Source organism: Hyperolius riggenbachi, chromosome 1 (genome assembly GCF_040937935.1).
Source record: "Hyperolius riggenbachi isolate aHypRig1 chromosome 1, aHypRig1.pri, whole genome shotgun sequence".
Taxonomy (NCBI): Eukaryota; Metazoa; Chordata; class Amphibia; order Anura; family Hyperoliidae; genus Hyperolius; species Hyperolius riggenbachi.
The window spans coordinates 330,798,825-330,820,015 of NC_090646.1; the positions used below are offsets into that span (position 1 = coordinate 330,798,825).

Below are 21,191 nucleotides of genomic sequence, written 5' to 3' on the forward strand. Positions count from 1 at the left end.
CAAACACCTTTTTTTTTATTTCAGACAATCACAGCCCCCTCCCCACCAATAGGAAACACAGAATACTGATGAACCCCAACACCCCTCCCCCCACCAATAGAAAACACAAAACGTTTAGTCAACCCCCCCCCCTCGATCACCCCTTATTAGGAAACACTAAATAATCACAGCGAGCCCCTCCCCATAGAAAACACAAAATACACAATCAAAGCCCCCCCCCAGGAAACACAGAACACTGACTCAGAGCCCCACCAACACCCCTTCCCCCACCATTAGGAAACACAATGTTTAATTACAGCCTCCCCCCATCACCCTGTTTATTGGAAACATGTATTTAATCATTTAAAGCACCTCAAACAACCTCCCCCCATTAGAAAACACAGGATACTTAAATCAAAACCCCTCCATCTCTAATAGAACATGCAGTACTACTCCTTTACACGGCCTTGAACTTCTGACTGCACTGTTGCAGGTGGTGTGACTGCATCAGGCATGCTCCCTCTCTGTGTCTGGAGCTTCAGCATGATGAGCAAGCCTGATGATCCCAGGGAGAAGGGAGAAGTAGGCAGCAGCAGCCTATGCTGCTCTAACTATGCGTATCCCCGTGCAGGAGTGTCCTGCTCTGGTCCGCTCCTCTCCCTCCCTCAGATGTAATGTACTATGCAAGCAGGCAGCCGAGTCACTTACTCACTTCCCGTCCCGCTGGCGGCGGCTGGGATCTACACTATACCGGGTCCGGCAGCATTCTCCTGTAAGGGTCCTAGCTCGATGACCTCATCAAGCGAGGACCCTTAAAGACACAGAAGTTCACTGCCGGACCCGGTATAGTGCAGATCCCAGCCGCCACCAGCGGGATGGGAAGTAAATAAGTTATTCGGCTGCCTGCTTGCATAGTACGCTACATCTGAGGGAGGGGGAGGAGCGGACCAGACCAGCGTACGCCGCACTCCTGCACGGGACAACTATACGGAGTGAAGCGCCGCTGCAATCAAAAATTGAGGGGGGAGGGGGCGGGGGAATTCAAAGAGGGGGCCGCCTCGCGTATGTAAGGCGCCTCTAGGCAAGTGCCTACTGTTCCTTATGGGAAATCCGGCCCAGCCAGATACTGACTGGTTTGCTGCCCCCTCCCTGAATGGTTTTCTGCACACCCCCACCCCATGTAAGTCAAAACTGTGCACATTTCAGAGAGGCCTTTTATTGTGGCCAGTTTAAGGCACACCTGTGCAATATTCATGTTGTCTACTCAGCACCTTGATGTGACACATGAGGTGGGATGGATTATCTCTGCAAATGAGAAGTACTCACTGAAGTTGGCCACTGATGATCCAATCATTTTCACCCAGTCTTACCATTTCTATGTAATATAAGAGACCTGAATTATACATTCAATATATTCACTCAATTTACCCTTATACTACATACATTTGGTAAAATTGGATGAAAAGGATTGGATCATTAGTGGCCACCTTAACGTTTGCAGAAAATGTATGTATATATATATATATATATATATATATATATATATACACACACACACACACACACACACACACACACACACACACACGAAAGTTTGGGCAACCTTGTTAATCGTCATGATTTTGCTGTATAAATTGCTGGTTGTTACGATAAACAATGTCAGTTGAATATATCATTTAGTAGACACACACAGTGATATTTGAGAAGTGAAATGAAGTTTATTGGATTTACATTAAGTGTGCATTAATTGTTTAAACAAAATTAGGCATTAGGCAGGTGCATAGTTTTGGGCACTGTTGTCATTTTATTGATTCCAAAACCTTTAGAACTAATTATTGAAACTCAAATTGGCTTGGTAAGCTCAGTGACCCCTGACCTACATACGCAGGTGAATCCAATTATGAGAATGAGTATTTAAGGGGGCCAATTGTAAGTTTCCCTCCTCTTTTAATTTTCTCTGAAGAGTAGCAACATGGGGTCTCAAAACAACTTTCTAATGACCTGAAGACAAAGATTGTCCACCATCATAGTTTAGGGGAAGGATACAGAAAGCTGTCTCAGAGATTTCAGATGTCTGTTTCTACAGTTAGGAACATATTGAGGAAATGGCAGACCACAGGCTCCGTTCAAGTTAAGGCTCGAAGTGGCAGACCAAGAAAAATATCGGATAGACAGAAGCGACAAATGGTGAGATTAGGCAGAGTCAACCCCCAGACGGGGGGAGTCACTGTGCATCGTTCAACCATTCGGCACACTTTACACAAGGAGATGCTGCATAAGAGAGTGATGCAGAGGAAGCCTTTTCTCCGCCCACAGCACAAACAGAGCCGATTGAGGTATGCTAAAGCACATTTGGACAAGCCAGCTGAATTTTGGAATAAGGTGCTATGGACTGATGAAACTAAAATAGAGTTATTTGGGCATAACAAATAAATAAATTTTAGTTTCATCAGTCCATAGCACCTTATTCCAAAATTCAGCTGGCTTGTCCAAATGTGCTTTAGCATACCTCAATCGGCTGTTTGTGCTGTGGGCGGAGAAAAGGCTTCCTCTGGAGGAAAAAGAACACAGCATTCAAAGAAAAACACTTGATATCTAAAGTAAAATATGGTGGTGTTTCCATCATGCTGTGGGGCTGTGTGGACAGTGCAGGGACTGGGAATCTTGTCAAAGTTGAGGGATACATGGATTCCACTCATTATCAGCAGATTCTGGAGACCAATGTCCAGGAATCAGTGACAGCTGAAGCTGCGTCGGGGCTGGATCTTTCAACAAGTCAGCGACCCTAAACACTGCTCAAAATCCACTAAGGCATTCATGCAGAGGAACAAGTACAACGTTCTGGAATGACCATCTCTGTCCCCAGACCTGAATATAATTGAATATCTGTGGTGTGAGTTAAAGAGAGCTGTCCATGCTCGTAAGCCATCAAACCTGAATGAACTGGAGATGTTTTGTAAATAGGAATGGTCCAAAATGCCTTCAACCATAATCCAGACTCTCATTGAAATCTACAGGAAGCATTTAGAGGCTGTAATTTCTGCAAAAAGAGATCTACTAAATATTGATTTCATTTATTTTTTTGTGGTGCCCATTAATTTATGCATCTGCCTAATTTTGTTGAAACAATTATTGCACGCTTTCTGTAAATCCAATAAACTTCATTTCACTTCTCAAAAATCTCTGTGGGTGTCTCCTATATGATATATTTAACTGACATTTTTATCATAACAACCAACGCTTTGTACAGGAAAATCATCCCACTGAGTATATGTATATGTATACTGTATATATACTTGTACTGCACTACAGAGAATCAAATGAAAGACATGGGTTAAACTGAAAAAGAACTCCTCTTTTGCATATGAACATAGCATTGCAATGATTCACTAGCAGGTTAGCATGGTATGACAGTGCAATTATTCAGCCACACCATGAAGACTTCCTATGCTACTACGGAACAAGAACTGAGGTAGAATTAGCTTTCCTAGAACAAGTCAAACTTTTTCAGCCTTTGCTCTCATGTTGCCACGGGCTGTTTTATGCAGTGTATGTGGTATGAAAAGGTTGGACTTACGAGTCTTTCCTATAGTGTAGAAAGCCCGAATGACAAATATAGGGGCTGAGTTTGCCCTAACAACTTTGGACTAATGCATTGTACAGTGAGCTCATTTGTTGTTCACTCACACAGCTTCCTTTTATGTTACCGTAGGGAATACGTGGATATTATCTTCTGATTTTAATGCCGTGACTAGGACCCAGACATTAGACTCATGAAAAGCAGAGCGGCATTCCTAAGAAAATGGAGAACAGAAAGCTACAAAGAAACAAAGGAAAGCTCAATGTCCTCGCAATAAGGTACAACAGGATGCTTTCCTTAACTTAGATTTGTATCTGTGTAACTCTTGGTTTATATAAAAAAAATGCTGTTTTAATATTCTGTTACAACATTAATTTCTGTTTGAATGAACATTCAGAACAGTTTTTTTTTGTTTTAATAAACCACTATGTATAGAAAATGGAAGTCAGTACAAGATATATTTTGTTTTGAAGAGCATGATAAATATTTGATAATTTCTCTGGAGATTACTTCTACCTCTGTTCCTATTGGATAGATTTCACCTCACTTCCTGTACTGTGTAAACAAAATTCACATTAAGGAGGAGATTTCACTCTTTTCAAATCTGGTAATAGAGTAGGTGCCCCTTTAGGAGATTTAAAAGCAAATCTGAAAATGAACTGAAAAACAAACATTAAATAAATTGTGTTTGTAGTCCCACTCCTACGTAGGATTTTCTTGAAATCCCACAGTAGCATTTTGTGTTTAAAAGTTTAAAACATAAGATTACAATTTTCATTGTTTCAGCTGAATGATGACAGTTTTAGATGTTTTACAAAACCCATCCTGAACTATTTACATTTTTTGTCTATTCCTTCCACTCAATTGTCTGTTTGCCATTTAAATGCTTTATAACCTATAATACAGTCCAACTATAGCCTACTGGAGAAAAGCTGTGATTCCTAGCCTGGCAGTGGGAAAAAGAAAAGTAACACAGCCTAGTTCATTGAGGGCTAGGGACTGTACATACACGTTTGTCTCATCATGTTACATGTCAGTCCACGTACCCTTTAAATGGAACCTAAAGTGAGAGGGATATAGAGGCTGACATATTTATTTACTATTAAACAATGCATATTACCTGTCTGTCCTGCTGATCCTTTGATGTTAATATTTTTAGCCATAGACCCTGAACAAGCAAGCAGATCAGGTGCTCTGACTGAAGTCTGACTGGATTAGCTGCATGCTTGATTCAGGTGTGTGATTCAGACACTATTGCAGCCAAATAGATCAGCAGGATAGCCAGGCAACTGGTATTGCTTAAAAGGAAATAAATATGCCTCGCTTTAGGTTCCCTTTGAAGTTTACCAACAAAAGGATGGAAAAGTTTTATACATACCTGGGGCTTCCTCCAGCCCCCTCCAGGCAGATCTCTCCCTCACCGCCATCTCCCCCTCCTGGATGGTCCAGGAGATGCCCCATTATCTATGGCCATTCTGCCAGCTCATGCTCCCCCGTCTCCCTTCTGTGGCTGGGAGCATTCTGCGCCTGTGCCAGTAGTACTGTGCAGGCGCAGAACGCTCCCAAAGACGGGAGTGCGACAGGGCGTTTGCGCTCAGCCGGACTGCATATGCGCAGTACGCCTGCCTGGCCGAAGATAGTGGGGCATCTGCCGGACCATCCAGGAGGCAGAGATGGACCAAGTGAAATTATTTTAAATAAGCACATGATGTACCTGCAAATGAATATTAAATATTTACCTCGCCGTCTGTTTCTCTCAGATGCTCACCATTTTCTTCTAACAACGATTCCTTCCAGCTCTGACAAGATCTTGTCAGACTTGTTTCTCCGGAAGCTGAAAGCCCTAGGGCCCTTTTTCTCTATATCAGTTGCTGTCAGTTATAACTGGAGTGACAACTGATGTGCAAGGTAATGTCCATATTTCCCTATGGCTCGAGTGATAATTCTGGTTAATGGAGTGCTGTCCCGCGGTCATCTCCATTTTTAAAATGGAGAATTGAGAAGTCCATTGATCACAGCAGACAAACAGGATGCAGGAGAGGAGAAAGAGATCAATGAGCAGACTGCACGGAAGGTAAGTATGACGTATGTATGTTTATTATGACTTTTATTTTTCAGTACAGGTTTGCTTTAAAGGAAACTTAAACTGAAAAAAATTGCTCAATTACCTACCTGGGGCTTCTTCTAGCCCCCTGAAGTCTTCCTTGTCCTTTGTCATCATCCCGCGCTGCTTGGTTCCCCTGGTGGCTAGCGCCGCGGATGCGCAGTGGGTGAACGACTCGGCTTACCGAGGGGACAGTAGTGCGGAACTATAATGAGGAAGCAGAAAGACTTCCTGTGGCAGGAAGAAGTAACTGGGCAATTTTTTTTTAAATTAAGTATTCCATTAAACTTGAAAGTGCTCAAATGTGTTAAAACAAGGCTCTTCTCAATGGTGCAGTGTATTCACATTAAATATTTTACCCCTTTTTAAGATACAGTATGTGAACTCCAGATTTCAGTATAATCTGTTACGCAACGTTCACAGTGGTACACTGCAATGCAGCATTTTGTAATGTGGCTTGCTGCGCTGCAATGCACCACATATGTAATGTTCACAGTACGGTAGGTGCATTGTAGCATAAAGGCGTGCAGCATCGTAATGCACTGCATGCAGTGAATTACAGCAAAATGTGCATGTTAGCAGTTACAGTGAAGCCTACTTTCATCGACTGTATGCTTCACTGTATACGATGCAATGTGTGGATAACGTGCACGCCACTTTCCTAATCCAACGCCACACCCACTGTGAATGTAGCCTTAGACTGTGCTTATACTAATGAAAAACTAGCTGCAGTGCTTGCTGATCTCTGCTTAAAGGGACTCCGAGCAGTGCAGAAACTATGGAAAGATGCATATCATTTTAAAGCTCTCTTTCTCCTCTTTCCAATGATATATAAACCACCGCCCTACGCCTTTCAGTTTTCGCTATTTTCGCGATTGAAATTGCCGCAGCTGCAATTTCAATAGCGAAAATAGAGAAAAAACTAAAAGGTGTAGGGCGACGATTTTGGGGTCGCCAGAAAGAGGAGAAAGAGAGCTTTAAAATGATATCCATCTTTCCATAGTTACTTGTATTACACAGGACGACACTTTCCCCAGTGTCAGCAGCTCCATTCAGCAGAAAAAGTCGCCCTGTGTAATACAATGTAACTATGGAAAGATGGATATCATTTTAAAGCTCTCTTTCTTCTCTTTCTGGCGACACCTAAATCGTCGCCCCAACGCCTTTTAGTTTTCTCGATTTTCGCGATTGAAATCGTGTCCGCAGCAATTTCAATCGCAAAAATAGCGAAAACTAAAAGGCGTAGGGCGGCGGTTTATATATCATTGGAAAGAAGAGAAAGAGAGCTTTAAAATGATATGCATCTTTCCATAGTTTCTGCACTGCTCGGAGTCCCTTTAAAAATGTATTTTGAAAATCTTTACACTGCTCATACAGTTATAAACTAACTCTATATTCACTACCATTCCTCTACATATGGACTGATAACATCTTAAAACACTGAGCATGTAAGTACAGATGAATATTCATTTTTGTAATGCAAACAATGAAAGTGATAAACTTTTATTTTAGAATAGTGCTAAAAACAGCAATGCAAGTACATTGTTGAGCAGAGACTTATTTTAAGTTATTTTAAGTATACTTGAAGTGATTCTGAAGTAAGGCAAAGTTACAAAAGTAAGCATAGCCCCATGCAGCATTATGACTGTACTTATATTCAGTTGTATCTCTGTTCTGATCCTAATTAGCATAGTAAAGCATCCCCACATAAAGTTACACACACCCTAGTGCTTCTTATTTCTGTTGTACCTTATTCTAAGAACATGTACCAGTTCTGTTTGTCTCAATCCACATATCAACTATGTACTCTACTATTTTTTTGTATGTTAATTGCTGGATCTCCTGATTGCAGTGCTTTGAATGTCTCATGTATCTATGCTCTCCACTATTTGTTATGTATTATGTGCAGCTCTATGGATGTTGCTGCTATATAAATAATAAAGCTCAGGGCTTGTTTCCACTGTTGCGACGCGATTTCGGCCGCATTCCGACGCTTGTAAAAACGCATGCGGATGTGTTTCCACATGCGTTTTTACCCGCGATTTCGCCTGCGATTTCGCATGGCAGGGTGCCATGCGAAATTAACCATGACACTGCCAGGGCTAAATAAAATTGAAAAAGGTGCGAAATCGCACGCGAAATCGCGGGTAAAAACGCATGTAACAAACGCATGCGTTTTTACTATTAAATACATTAGCGGCGATTCGCACGGATTCCCGACGCAGGCGAAATCGTTGGCTCTTTTGTGCGTTTTTTTCACGCTGAAAAAAACGCACCTCAACAACGCTACAGTGGAAACAGGCCCATCCACTTGCATTACATGTGCGGATCTGCATGCGTTGGACGCATGCAGATTCGCGATAGTGGGAACGAGCCCTCACTGTCAGCTCAGCAACCTTCCTCCCTCTCCACTCACTTTGTGACACTACTGCCCATTCACATTTCCTTGATTAGCCAGTTTGTCTATTCCCACAGCAAGTGGGAGACAGGGGCGTAGGGCCTGTGGTCGCAACGGTCGCCACGGCGACCGGGCCCGGCTCCTGAAGAGGCGGGGGAGGGGCCCGGGGGGGCCCATGTCTTTTTGTAGTGCCCGTGCGGCCCGTGCGCGATATTGGGAGGGGGAAGCCGCAGCCGTGGCGAGGGCAGCCCGACCTCTCTCTCCCTCCCTTCCTCTCCCCGGGCCCCCCCCCCTCTTCAAATGCAGAGTGCGCGGCGCACGGAAGCGCTGTAGCAGGCAGATCTCACCTCCATCCCTGCGCCGCTGATCTCCTCCCGCTCTGGCTGTATAGATGCTGATACACACTGCTTCCGGCTAAACAGGAAGCAGTGTGTAACAACATCTATGCAGCCAGAGCGGGAGGAGATCAGCGGCGCAGGGACGGAGGTGAGTTCTGCCTGCTACAGCGCTTCCGTGCGCCGCGCACTCATACCTAATCCTGGGGGGGCACCTACCTAATCCTGGGGGGGCAGCTACCTACCTAATCCTGGGGGGGCAGCTACCTACCTAACCTATCCTGGGGGGGCAGCTACCTACCTAACCTATCCTGGGGGGGCAGCTACCTACCTAACCTATCCTGGGGGGGGTCAGCTACCTACCTAACCTATCCTGGGGGGGCAGCTACCTACCTTACCTATCCTGGGGGGCAGCTACCTACCTAATCTATCCTGGGGGGGCAGCTACCTACCTAACCTATCCTGGGGGGCAGCTACCCACCTAACCTATCCTGGGGGGGCAGCTACCTACCTAATCTATCCTGGGGGGCAACTACCTACTCTAATCTACCCTGGGGGGCAGCTACCTACTCTAACCTATCCTGGGGGGCAGCTACCTACTCTAACCTATCCCGGGGGGCAGCTACCTACTCTAACCTATTCTGGGGGGCAGCTACCTACTCTAACCTATCCTGGGGGGCAGCTACCTACTCTAACCTATCCCGGGGGGCAGCTACCTACTCTAACCTATCCCGGGGGCAGCTACCTACTCTAACCTATTCTGGGGGCAGCTACCTATTCTAACCTATCCTGGGGGCAGCTACCTAATCTAACCTATCCTGGGGGAAAGCTACCTAATCTATCCTGGGGGGCAGCTACCTAACCTATACTGGGGGGCACCTACCTCATCTAACCTATACTGGGGGGCAGCTACCTAATCTAACCTATACTGGGGGGCACCTACCTATCTAACCTGGGGGCACTTACTTGTCTAACCTGTATTCGGGGCACCTAGCTAGCCTATACAGGTGGCAACTATACTGGCTACCTATATTGGAGGCACCTACCTAACTAACCTATACTGGGGGCACCTACCTATCTAACCTATGCTGGGGGGCAGCTACCTAATCTAACCTATACTGGGGGGCACCTACCTATCTAACCTGGGGGCACTTACTTGTCTAACCTGTATTCGGGGCACCTAGCTAGCCTATACAGGTGGCAACTATACTGGCTACCTATATTGGAGGCACCTACCTAACTAACCTATACTGGGGGCACCTACCTATCTAACCTATGCTGGGGGCAACTATTCTGGCTACCTATATTAGAGGCACCCACCTAGCTAACCTGTACTGGGGGCACCTATCTATCTAACCTATACCGGCGGCGCCTGCCTATCTAACCTATACTGGGGGCAACTATACTGGCTACCTATGCTGGAGGCACCTACCTGGCTAACCTATACCGGGGGCAACTATACTGGCTTACCTATGCCTGGCTACCTATACTGGGGGAACCTATAGCTGGCTATAGGGATTTGGATATGTGTGTGCGTCGGGTGTTGCCAGGGGAGGAGGGCTGTTGTTGCCGTGGGGGGGGGGGGGCACATCCAGATTCCGCATCGGGGCCCAGAGGTTTGTAGCTACGCCACTGGTGGGAGATGGGCGGTAAGTGACTGCATAGTTTCAGTGGAAAGGAGCAGAGGGGAACACATCATCCAGGTCATGCGCCTGTGACTGTGTGGACAGGAACAAAACCTGGATGGCACTGGCTGTAAGTATAGAGTGCGTGGATCAAGTCCTTTAATGTGACTAGACCCGCTAGTGATGATGCCGGGAGGAGTGGAGCCGCGTTATGTTGATAGCGTTCACTATGCTGCAATTTAGCAGCATAGTGTACGCTGACTGCCCGGTCCCACATTACGCACGTTATTATGCCAATAGGGCTTGTACCGTGTAATGACAGTAATTAAGGCACGCTTACTTTTATAGCGCTCGTAACAGCTGTTACGCAGAGCTAACATTAGTGAATCAAGCCCATAGTGACTGGAAAGAACCGAAAATCCCTGTAATGGAGACAAACAACCCTAAAATTAAAGTTTATATCACTTTCCCATCGTGACTCCAAATGATAATGTCTTGATTTTGTTTTATATCACTTTCTCATTGTGACTCCAAATAAAAATGTCTTGATTTTGTAGCTAAACTAGTGCCACACTAAATTGGTTCTATGCGCAGTACTAGTAGCTGAACCCCATTACACCTGGCATGAGCATAGTGTTTTGTTTTTTTGCAATATGTACTGCATGTTTGTTACAAAGTATAGTTTTAACCTTTAACATACAGAATTAAGTCACACATACAAAACTAAAAATACAAATACAGGTCACACAGGTTATATCAGAGTAACAAGTTACATTGACCTACTTCACTTATGACCTCAGAGATTCAGCTCAACACCCTCTGTAGTTGTGTATGGTGTAACTAGCCATCAACTGTTTGTTGAGTACAGATTGTTCATTGGTTGATTGGTGCAGCAGATATTTTCCTATTTGTTTGGAAAAACTGCAAAGTTTTACAAAATATGAAAAAAATCATACATAAATTATTTAAAGAGACTCCGTAACAAAAATTGCATCCTGTTTTTTATCATCCTACAAGTTCAAAAAGCTATTCTAATGTGTTCTGGCTTACTGCAGCACTTTATACTATCACAGTCTCTGTAATAATTCAATGTATCTTTCCCCTGTCAGACTTGTCGGCCTGTATCTGAAAAGGCTGCCAAGTTCTTCAGTGTTGTGGTTCTGCTATGAACTCCCCCTTCCAGGCCCCTGTATGCACACTGCCTGTGTGTTATTTAGGATTAGAGCAGCTTCTCTCTTCTCTTATCTTTTACAAGCTGGATAAATCGTCCTCTGAGCTGGCTGGGCTTTCACATACTGAAGAATTACAGACAAGGGCAAAGCTGTTTGCAGGAAGAAACAAGCAGCCTGAAACTTCAGTGCATGAGAACAGGGGGAAAGAAACACACAAATGATCTCTTGAGATTCAAAAGGAAGGCTGTATACAGCCTGCTTGTGTATGGATGTATTTTCTATGTGTGGACATACTGTACATCAACCTACTTCCTGTTTTGGTGGCCATTTTGTTTGTTTATAAACAAACTTTTTAAAACTGTTTTTAACCACTTTTAATGCGGCGAGGAGCTGCGAAATTGTGTCAGAGGGTAATAGTTAGGTCCCCTAACGCACTGGTATGTTTACTTTTGTGCGATTTTAACAATACAGATTCTCTTTAAAATAAAACTAATATTTTAATTGTATATTATTACAATATAACAGATGATTTAGGAAGCATCGGTAAAACTGACATGCACACACAGCGCAAGTTATTTTTACTGGTGTTTACGCAAATACTAGCAATACATGGGTTGTGGACATAACGTAGGTTGCACTATGTGCCCAACCCTCATTACATTTCTTGCATAAATGCCTTTAAAATTGACATGGGTTGTGTGAACAAAACCAATTTTACCGATATTCTGTGAATCAACCCTTACAGTAACTACCATATTACTCCTTAAACAATAACTTTCTAGCTGTCTGATGAAGATAGGAAGAGTGCATATTTGTTCATTTTATCTAAAATCTGGCAAATCCTGTTTTAACCTACATAAATTATTAAACAGTCAGCTGCTTGGTCTGTTATGGCTGTAATTATGTACTTTGTGTCACATATGATCACAGTTCACTGCTGTGGCTGACACTAATATATGGCTTTTTTTTAGTTAATTGTTATATAGTTACACAAATACCACATTTGCTATTGGCTGTTAGCTAATTTAGGCCTCTTTTCCACGAACTGTTGAGCTGTGTGCTCAGCAAGCAGTTGCCAGGCAGCAGTGAGCAGTTACCAGGCAGCAGTGAGCAGTTGTGAGAGTTTGAGAGGCATTTCACTGCCTAGAAACAGTTTGTGGAAAAGAGGCCTTAATGTTTACTGACACTGTTCCTTATAATTAAAAAAATCTAAAATATGCTAGTAGGATGGGTTAATGAAATCGATTGTGTGTGTAAAATTGCAAGATAGTCACACATTAAATGTGAATAACAAGTAAACTATTGTAGCCTAGTAATTTACAAGCAGAAGCGCTGCAGTGTAAAACAAAATGAATGGAGACACAGAAAATACATGAGAAAGATTTGTCAGTTTAAATCAAATGAATGGCAGCAGAACGATCGGTTCACCACCCCCTTCAGCGGGTCTGCCCCCAGAGGGGAAGAAACTATGATGATAAAAGGGCTATGCAAAGCCCCCTCTCTTTGATCCACTGCAGATGCACTGGGGAAGCCCCCCTGATCTAGTGGGCGTAACGCGTATGCAGGCATGGCCAATTTGCTGTTGGAGTGAGAGCATGAAGTGAATGGTGTCCTCCAGCCAGCACATGGATACTGACAGTCTGGCCGACCTGACAGCCTCAGAATAAGCAAGTGATCGGCAGTGTAAGCCGCGGGACGCCGCGGCTACAAGTCTAATGAGATTGCGATCCGAAGGGGCGATGCTACTTTTGAAGAGGTGGAGAGTGCTGCTATGCAGCATTGGATAATGTGGATTTTGCACAGTGGGTTGAAGTGCCTGATTAAGCTGTAAGTGCGCAGCAAATGTCATCACTGTCTGCAAAAGCCGTGACAAGACATAGACTGTACAATTCTTATAGAGGTTGGAGTAACTTCATCAGAAACTGTACAACAGAGAGTGTCTCTAATAGATCCATCTATAGTGGCTAAACTATCAGATGAGGACCATTGCCATTTTGATTCCTTGCAAATACAACAGGACAATCACCTCCAAATTGGCCTAGGACTGTGTGCTGCGTGTGTGAGCTGTATGGATGTGAGGAGTGCTCCAGTTCATATAGGCCTTGTTTTTAGGGGGGGGGGGGGGGGGAGTTGGTTATGGGAGTATTCATGTGTTTTTGATACTTGAATAAATTTGATATGCATCGTCAGCAATTGGATTCCTGGTTTGTAGTATTTTAATTAACATAACTAATGTAGCTTAATGACAGTATGTTTGTTTAGGCCGAAGTTTCCCTTCAAAGGATACCTTAACTCTAATTTAAATTTAAAAATGACGCTGTGTGTGTGTGTGTAGGTGCGCATAGGCTTACTGCACCTCCTGTGGCACAGCGTCTTCTACGGTTATCCCGCTGTGCCTATTCTTCATTTGCTGGTCGGTGCAGTCTGCTCCCTTTGACCTGGACATACTGCGCTCCACATGCACAGAATGTCCTATTGGGCTTCCTGTGACGGCGCTCGCCAGTGAAGCGCATGCATGCCGGGTACATCCTTGCGCTGGTGTGCACATGCTTCACTGGCATGCGACGTCAGAGGAAGCCCAATAGGATATACTGCACATGTGCAGCACAGTATGCCCAGGTCAAAGGGCACCTACCATGCTGAACAGGAAATGAGGAACGGAAGGCACAGCGGGGGTACCATAGAAGACGCCGGGCCACGGGAGGTGTGGTAAGCCTATGCGCACCTCCCCCCACACACACAGGGCGTCATTTTTAAATTAGGCTAAGGCAACCTTTAATTTATTTAAGATGGTTTTAAAGGTATCCTTTAATTTATTTATGACTGGCACATTTTCATTTTAATGTAGATACTAATTTGCATAATGCGTTTTTCTTTCTTTTTTAGGCCCCAATGTGTCATTGAAAACTGCTAAAAAATGGCATAAATTAAGTACTGCCATACATTTTTTTTCTGAGAATGTTGTGTCCAAGAAAGCAAAAAGCTAAGTTAACAAACTCAACCACCATTGCTGTCCCTTCTATGAAGGGGCATGGTTACCTTGACTACAACATTGAAAATCATGCTTCAAAGGCCTTTGAGAAGATGGATGAGCTCAGAAGGAATAACCAGTTATGTGATGTCCTCTTAAAAGTCAGTTACAATGGTCATGAAGAGGACTTCCCTGTGCATAAGATTGTACTTGCTTCTTGTAGTTCCTTTTTCAAGGCTATGTTTACCAACAATTTCCGTGAGTGCAATGCCAAGGAGATCATCATCAAAGACATATGTCCCTTTGTGCTGCAAAGGTTGATAGAATTTGCCTACACATCAAGGATAACAGTCGGAGAGAAATGTGTCTTACATGTTCTCCTAGCTGCTATGAGGTACCAGATGGAAGATGTGTCTAAAGCATGCAGTGACTTTCTTGTTAAGCACCTGGATCCTAGTAATGTTATAGGGATATCCAACTTTGCTAAACAGATTGGATGCACAGAGCTGCATGAAAAGGGAAAAGAATACATCAATATGCACTTTAGCGAGGTAAGCATTTCGATCATAAATAATGTCCTTGATTCAAAAAGAAAATTCCTTCTGTGTTTTCTCACAGGGGGCTTGATTCACAAAGCGGTGCTAACCTACTTAGCACGTCTAAAGTCTTTAGGCGTGCTAAGTAGGTTAGCACCGGTCTTCTCAATCAGATCGCGCACTTTGCGCGGAGCGCCCTGCGCTCTGTGCAGTGCGCGCGTAAGGTTTTACGCGCATAAATTTTTGCGCTCGTTTAGACGTGCTAAGGGGGGTTTCACAAGCGTGCTAACAGTTAGCACCGCTTTGTGAATCAAGCCCTGGATGTGTTTTCACACCTTATAAATAAAATACATTTGCAACTGCTAACAAGCAAAGGGCTGCATAAAATTAGGTTTAGTTCCCACTTGGGCCAGATCATGTGTGGCCAGCGGGAGTGGACAGTGTAGTGTCCACTCTGCTGGTTCGCTGTGGTCCAACTGTGGCCCGGGGAAGATGCATTATCCCCACAAGCTATATGGGGAACACATCTGCTCTTCCGGGATTATTGGGGACTGCACAGGAGTGCTGCTCGCTTACCGCAATGGATCCATATAGGGATCCGTTGCAGGCTGACAAGTGTGAACAGCTCTTATACATGAAATAGGAGCCATTTCATGTCAGTCTTGGTATGAGCGGAGAACAGACAAAAATGTCCGTTCTCAATTCAAGTGAGAACACAGCCTTAGTTGTCCGAAATTACATTAGGGGCCAGTGCACACCAAGAACCGCTAACGTATTCGCAAAAGCTAGCGGTTTTTGAAGCGGTTTTTCAGAGTGATTCTAGGCATGTTTGGAGCGATTTTCTAAACATGCTTAGCATTTTTTGGAGCGTTTTGTTGTATCATTTTTTTATATTTTGTTACAGTAACTGAACTATAACTGTAACTTTCCTATACTTTACATTGAGGCAGAAACACCTCAGAAATCCGCAAAAATGCTGCAGGACAGGAGTTTGCGTTTGGGGGAAAAAACGAACCACTCTGGTGTACACCATCCTATTACAATATATTGGCCAAACAGTTTTCAACCGGCAAGCATTTTTAAAAACTCTCAGAACCGCTCTTGGGGCTTGATTCACTAAATCGTGGTAACTGATACCATGGCAGCACTAGCATTTAGCACGTGTTTTCGCGTGTTTTCGTCTTTTTGCGCGCAAAAATGCTAGTGCAGCTGTGCGCGGTTTAGTGAATCAAGCGCCTGGTGTGCACCAGCCCTAAGTCTGAGATTACTACTCTTTTGCTTCCTAGAAGCTGAAAGGGTACTTTGTAGCTACATTTAGAAAACACTTCCAAAGAGAAAACACATGAGAAAAGTTCATTGGATTAGGGTCAAAGAATGTTAAATGAAATTTTAAATTGTAAAAAGATAATGTTAAACTTCAGTAAAACACTTTTTTTTTTTTAAAGTGAAAAGTCATGTGTACAGTCATGTTAAATACAGTTATTCTTAAGGCCAGGGTCACACTTATCTGAAAAGCATGTGTTTTAGAAAAACGCATGAAAAAAGGCATATACCATATTTTCCGCCGTATAAGTCGCTCCGGAATATAAGACGCACCCAGGTTTAGAGGGCAAAAATCAGGGAAAAAAATATACATACTAAACCTGGTGCGTCCATGTTCCAGGAGCGTCTTGTACATGTTCTCCCCCAAATGGTGTCCTCGTGTATCCCCATGTGTCCTCATGTGTGCTCCTGTATCCCCCCATGTGTCATCCTGTATGCCCCATGTGTCCCCCTGTGACACCCATGTCTTTCCCATGTGTCCAATATGTCTCCCCACGTGTCCAATATGTCTCCCCATGTGTCCTCATGTATCCCCATGTGTCCTCATGTATCCCCCATGTGTCCTTCTGTTTCCCTCATGTGTCCTTCTGTTTCCCTCATGTGTCCTTCTGTTCCTCCCATGTGTCCTTCTGTTTCTCCCATGTGTCCTTCTGTGTCCCCATACGTCCCTCTATCTCCCCCATGTGTCCCCTTCTGTCCTTCCCCCTTCTCCCCATGTGTCTTCTTTCCCTCCCCTTGTGTCTCCTGCCCCCCCCCCCCACGCCCCCCGTGCTGCAGTGCAGGGTATACAGTGTATAGTGGCAACGTACCTAATGAATGACTCCTGCGGCGAGGTCAGACCCCCCGCAGGCCTCCTCTCCTTCCCTCTTGTCTCTCCTGGCCCCCTGTGCTGTAATGTATAGCGGAAGCTTACCCTCCATGCGCCCGCAATTAATGCAGACATCTGTCTCCACTCTAATTCTCGCTCTTGTGGGTGGCTTGTACTGATGACGCGGTCAGTTCAAGCTGGACTCTAGAGGGAGAAGTGAAGTGGAGACGGATGTCTGCATTCATCACGGGCACTTTGAGGGTAAACTGATGCTATACATTACAGCACAGGGGGCCAGGAGAGACAAAGGGGAGGGAGAGGAGGCTAGTGAAAGGACACGCAAAGGTCTGACATCGCCTTAGGAGCATTGATTAGGTAAGTTGCCACTATACACTGCAGCATGGGGCCGGGGGACTGGGGGACAGGAGACACAAGAGGCAGAGAATCCCCGGCATGGTGACGGGTTGGCGGTTCGTATTGGCAGGCGTTCCGAAGTTGGAGATTCCCTGGCTTTGCCATATAAGACGCAGGGACTTTTTCTCCCCATTTTTGGGGGAGAAAAAGTGTGTCTTATATGGCGGAAATTCGGTAATGACAATGTCTATGGGCCACACAAAAAACGCATTGGTATTTTGATTTTGTTTTTAAAATGCTCAACAAGTTAATTCTTTCTGCATACTGTATGGAGAACGCATGCATTCTGCATGCAATGCTTTCCTATGGTTAAAAAATGCATGCATTTTGCATCCGTTTTTGATTTGTTTTTGCACAAATAAGGTAAAAACTAATTTGGAAATTCCTTATTTTTACTTGAATGAATAGGAATAAAACAACATGAACAGAAACGCATGCACAACGCACACGAAAAACGTAAATGCAAGAAAAGACGCCCATAGTAGAAAACTGATGGTTTGCCACATGGACAAGTGTGAATTTAGGCCAGGATCACACTTAGCAGAAATGCATACGTTTTTACTATGTGCTATGGGAAAAACAAGCATTTCTGCTATGTGTGACCCTGGCCTTAGCCCAAAAGATTACTTACAGAGATTTTGAGGCTAGGTTCACAGTGGTCAGTTGCAAAATGCATGTGTTATAATGACTGTGAACTGCAATGGAGACTTGACATAGACTTTCAGAATTCAGACACTGCATGCAGCATGTTAGAATAACGTGATCAGTTACAACACAGTACTGTGAACAGGTCCATACAATTGTATGGACAGTGAGCTGATATGAAGAATTATTCTGTAACAAGCTCATATTTTGGGCAGCTAATATCTCATGCAGCAAGATGGGGCATTTCTAAGTTGTCTATACTGAACAAAGAATTAAGGCTTGTAAAGAGCAATTTCATCTTCATCTAGCTAGTAAAGGTGTGTGAGGCACCCCTCTGTGATAACTGTGTGATGTGCCTTGGCAAGGCCCGGCAGCACTCCTGGCCAACTCAATGCTTGGAAGAAAGATGCCAGCACCATCAAATATCTTCTTATGCTCTTTTATTCATCCAAGAACAGCGTAGCCATCATAGCAACGTTTCAGAGAACACTTCTCCTTTGTCAAGCTAAGCTACGTTGTGATACACTTAATATACATTCTTTCACGCTTTATATACAAGACATGGTAGGTAATCCACCAATAGCATGGGAGATTGGTGTTTAACCAATCCCTCAGGTCCGCTGCTAGTCGGACCTGATGGGGAACTTCATAGCTTTAAGCCTATTGGGCGCTGATAAGAGAACACGCCTCTCCCCTCTTTAAATCTATTGGTCGCCACCACGAGCCACCCCTATCCATGCCGCGCCTCCTCCTGCGTGCACCACCCACCATCTCCACGTACAGCGGACCTGATGGGGAACATCGCAGGGTGACGTGGGTGGGAACAGCGTCATACGCCTGTCCACGCCCCGCCAGAGGAGCAGCCAATGATGTGGGCGCCGGCAACCGTCGGCACCTCCCATCACCCGCGATGTAAACAAAGCGGCAGAGTGTGCGGCGAACTATACAAGTCAGGGCGATCATACATTTTGTTACACAAACAAGACACCGGCAGAAAGCCATAAATAGAGGAAGCTGGGAAGGGAAGAGAAATAGGGGACAATAGGGGAACACACACTATAAATGAATACCATAGTAGCATAGATTGTGATGATAAGGGACTGCCTGATCAATCAAACTTTCCCGTATTGCATGTTTGTGGGATGAAAGTCTCACTTTCATTTTCTTAGTGGACTGGCCAATGTACAGAAGGCCACAGGGGCATTTGAGGGCATATACTACATACATTGAGTCACACGTGTGACATCCTTTAATCTTAAATTTAGTGCCCCTATGGGGATGTATAATTTCATCGCCTTTAATGACCGAACTGCAGTGAACGCAGTTCAAGCATGGAAAGGTACCTTTTCGAGTGGAAACTGATTTAGGGGGCGGATTTGTATCTGCATGTACCAATCGGTCCCTAAAATTTGGTGCTCTACGATAAGAGAACAGGGGAGGATTCACAAAATGTTCTATGTCTGGAAAACTGTCGGACAAATAGTGCCAATGTTTCCTAATAATTTTAGACACATTATTACTAGCTGTACTATATCTGGATACAAAGAGTATCCTATTTGACATCGGTCTATTATTTCTTTGTCTGCCGCCGTTGCCCAGGCACCTCCCATGGGCTGCCTGCACAACATCAGGGGGATAACCCCTCTGTGTGAACTTTAAATGCATCTGGTCCATTCTCTCTTTCCTCACTGTCTCATCCTCTACAATTGTCTGCACCCTCTGAAACTGACTGACTGGAACCGACCTCTTGGTGGCCCACGGGTGGAAACTCCCAAAATGCAACAGGGAGTTTACATTCGTGGGCTTGACAAAAAGGTCGGTGGTCAAACGGCCATCCTGTCTGATGACCACGGGGCCACATTCGACCCCATAGCAGTGCCCCTCAATTGCATGTAAAAGACCTTTGAGGGGCACTGCTATGGGGTCGAATGTGGCCCCGTCCTACGCAAACATCTATATGGGCTTATATGAACAGATGTATGTATATACCAGCACTTTGTTTAAAAAACATGCCCTACAGTGGTTAAGATATATCGATGATGTTTTTTGCGTGTGGGCGGGACCGCATTCGACCCTAGATTCTTTTGTCTCAGAATTAATGGACCAATGCCACGATATTAGACTTACTATCCACAGCTCTAGAGAGAGGATCAGCTTTCTTGATACCATGGTCATCAGACAGGATGGCCGTTTGACCACCGACCTTTTTGTCAAGCCCACGGATGTAAACTCCCTGTTGCATTTTGGGAGTTTCCACCCGTGGGCCACCAAGAGGTCGGTTCCAGTCAGTCAGTTTCAGAGGGTGCAGACAATTGTAGAGGATGAGACAGTGAGGAAAGAGAGAATGGACCAGATGCATTTAAAGTTCACACAGAGGGGTTATCCCCCTGATGTTGTGCAGGCAGCCCATGGGAGGTGCCTGGGCAACGGCGGCAGACAAAGAAATAATAGACAGATGTCAAATAGGATACCCTTTGTATCCAGATATAGTACAGCTAGTAATAATGTGTCTAAAATTATTAGGAAACATTGGCACTATTTGTCCGACAGTTTTCCAGACATAGAACATTTTGTGAATCCTCCCCTGTTCTCTTATCGTAGAGCACCAAATTTTAGGGACCGATTGGTACATGCAGATACAAATCCGCCCCCTAAATCAGTTTCCACTCGAATAGGTACCTTTCCATGCTTGAACTGCGTTCACTGCAGTTCGGTCATTAAAGGTGATGAAATTATACATCCCCATAGGGGCACTAAATTTTAGATTAAAGGATGTCACACGTGTGACTCAATGTATGTAGTATATGCCCTCAAATGCCCCTGTGGCCTTTTGTACATTGGCCAGACCACTAAGAAAATGAAAGTGAGACTTTCATCCCACAAACATGCAATACGGGAAAGTTTGATTGATCAGGCAGTCCCTTATCATTTTTCTCTAGCTAGACATAATGTCTCTCAACTTAGATTTATGATTCTGGAGCAGGTTTTACCCCCTAGAAGAGGTGGTGATAGGATCAAAAAGTTATTATGGCGTGAGGCTTTTTGGATAAAAAAACTCGATACCATGGAACCACGGGGTTTAAACCGTGAGTTAGATCTGCTGCCGTTTCTGTAGGTACCTCCCCTTGGGCTGCTGCACTTGTAATTGTAATTTTATTTATGTATATGACATCACAATCTATGCTACTATGGTATTCATTTATAGTGTGTGTTCCCCTGTTGTCCCCTATTTCTCTTCCCTTCCCAGCTTCCTCTATTTATGGCTTTCTGCCGGTGTCTTGTTTGTGTAACAAAATGTATG

At 44.3% G+C, this 21,191-nt stretch overlaps 1 protein-coding gene across 2 annotated transcripts in view; it reads left to right on the top strand.

Annotated features, from left to right (window-relative positions):
- The window catches only part of LOC137549360 (kelch-like ECH-associated protein 1A), an 80,692-nt gene that overhangs the window by 13,828 nt on the left and 45,673 nt on the right, over window positions 1-21,191 (top strand). Inside the window, exons 1-3 of one of the 2 annotated variants that reach the window (XM_068271199.1) lie at window positions 3,385-3,451; window positions 3,692-3,837; window positions 14,080-14,715. In XM_068271199.1, coding sequence (XP_068127300.1) covers window positions 14,152-14,715 — 564 coding nt within the window. In that variant the 5' untranslated portion in view covers window positions 3,385-3,451; window positions 3,692-3,837; window positions 14,080-14,151. Of the gene's footprint in view, window positions 1-3,384; window positions 3,452-3,691; window positions 3,838-14,079; window positions 14,716-21,191 lie in introns of those variants that run through there. The other variant, XM_068271198.1, reaches the window with a different exon arrangement.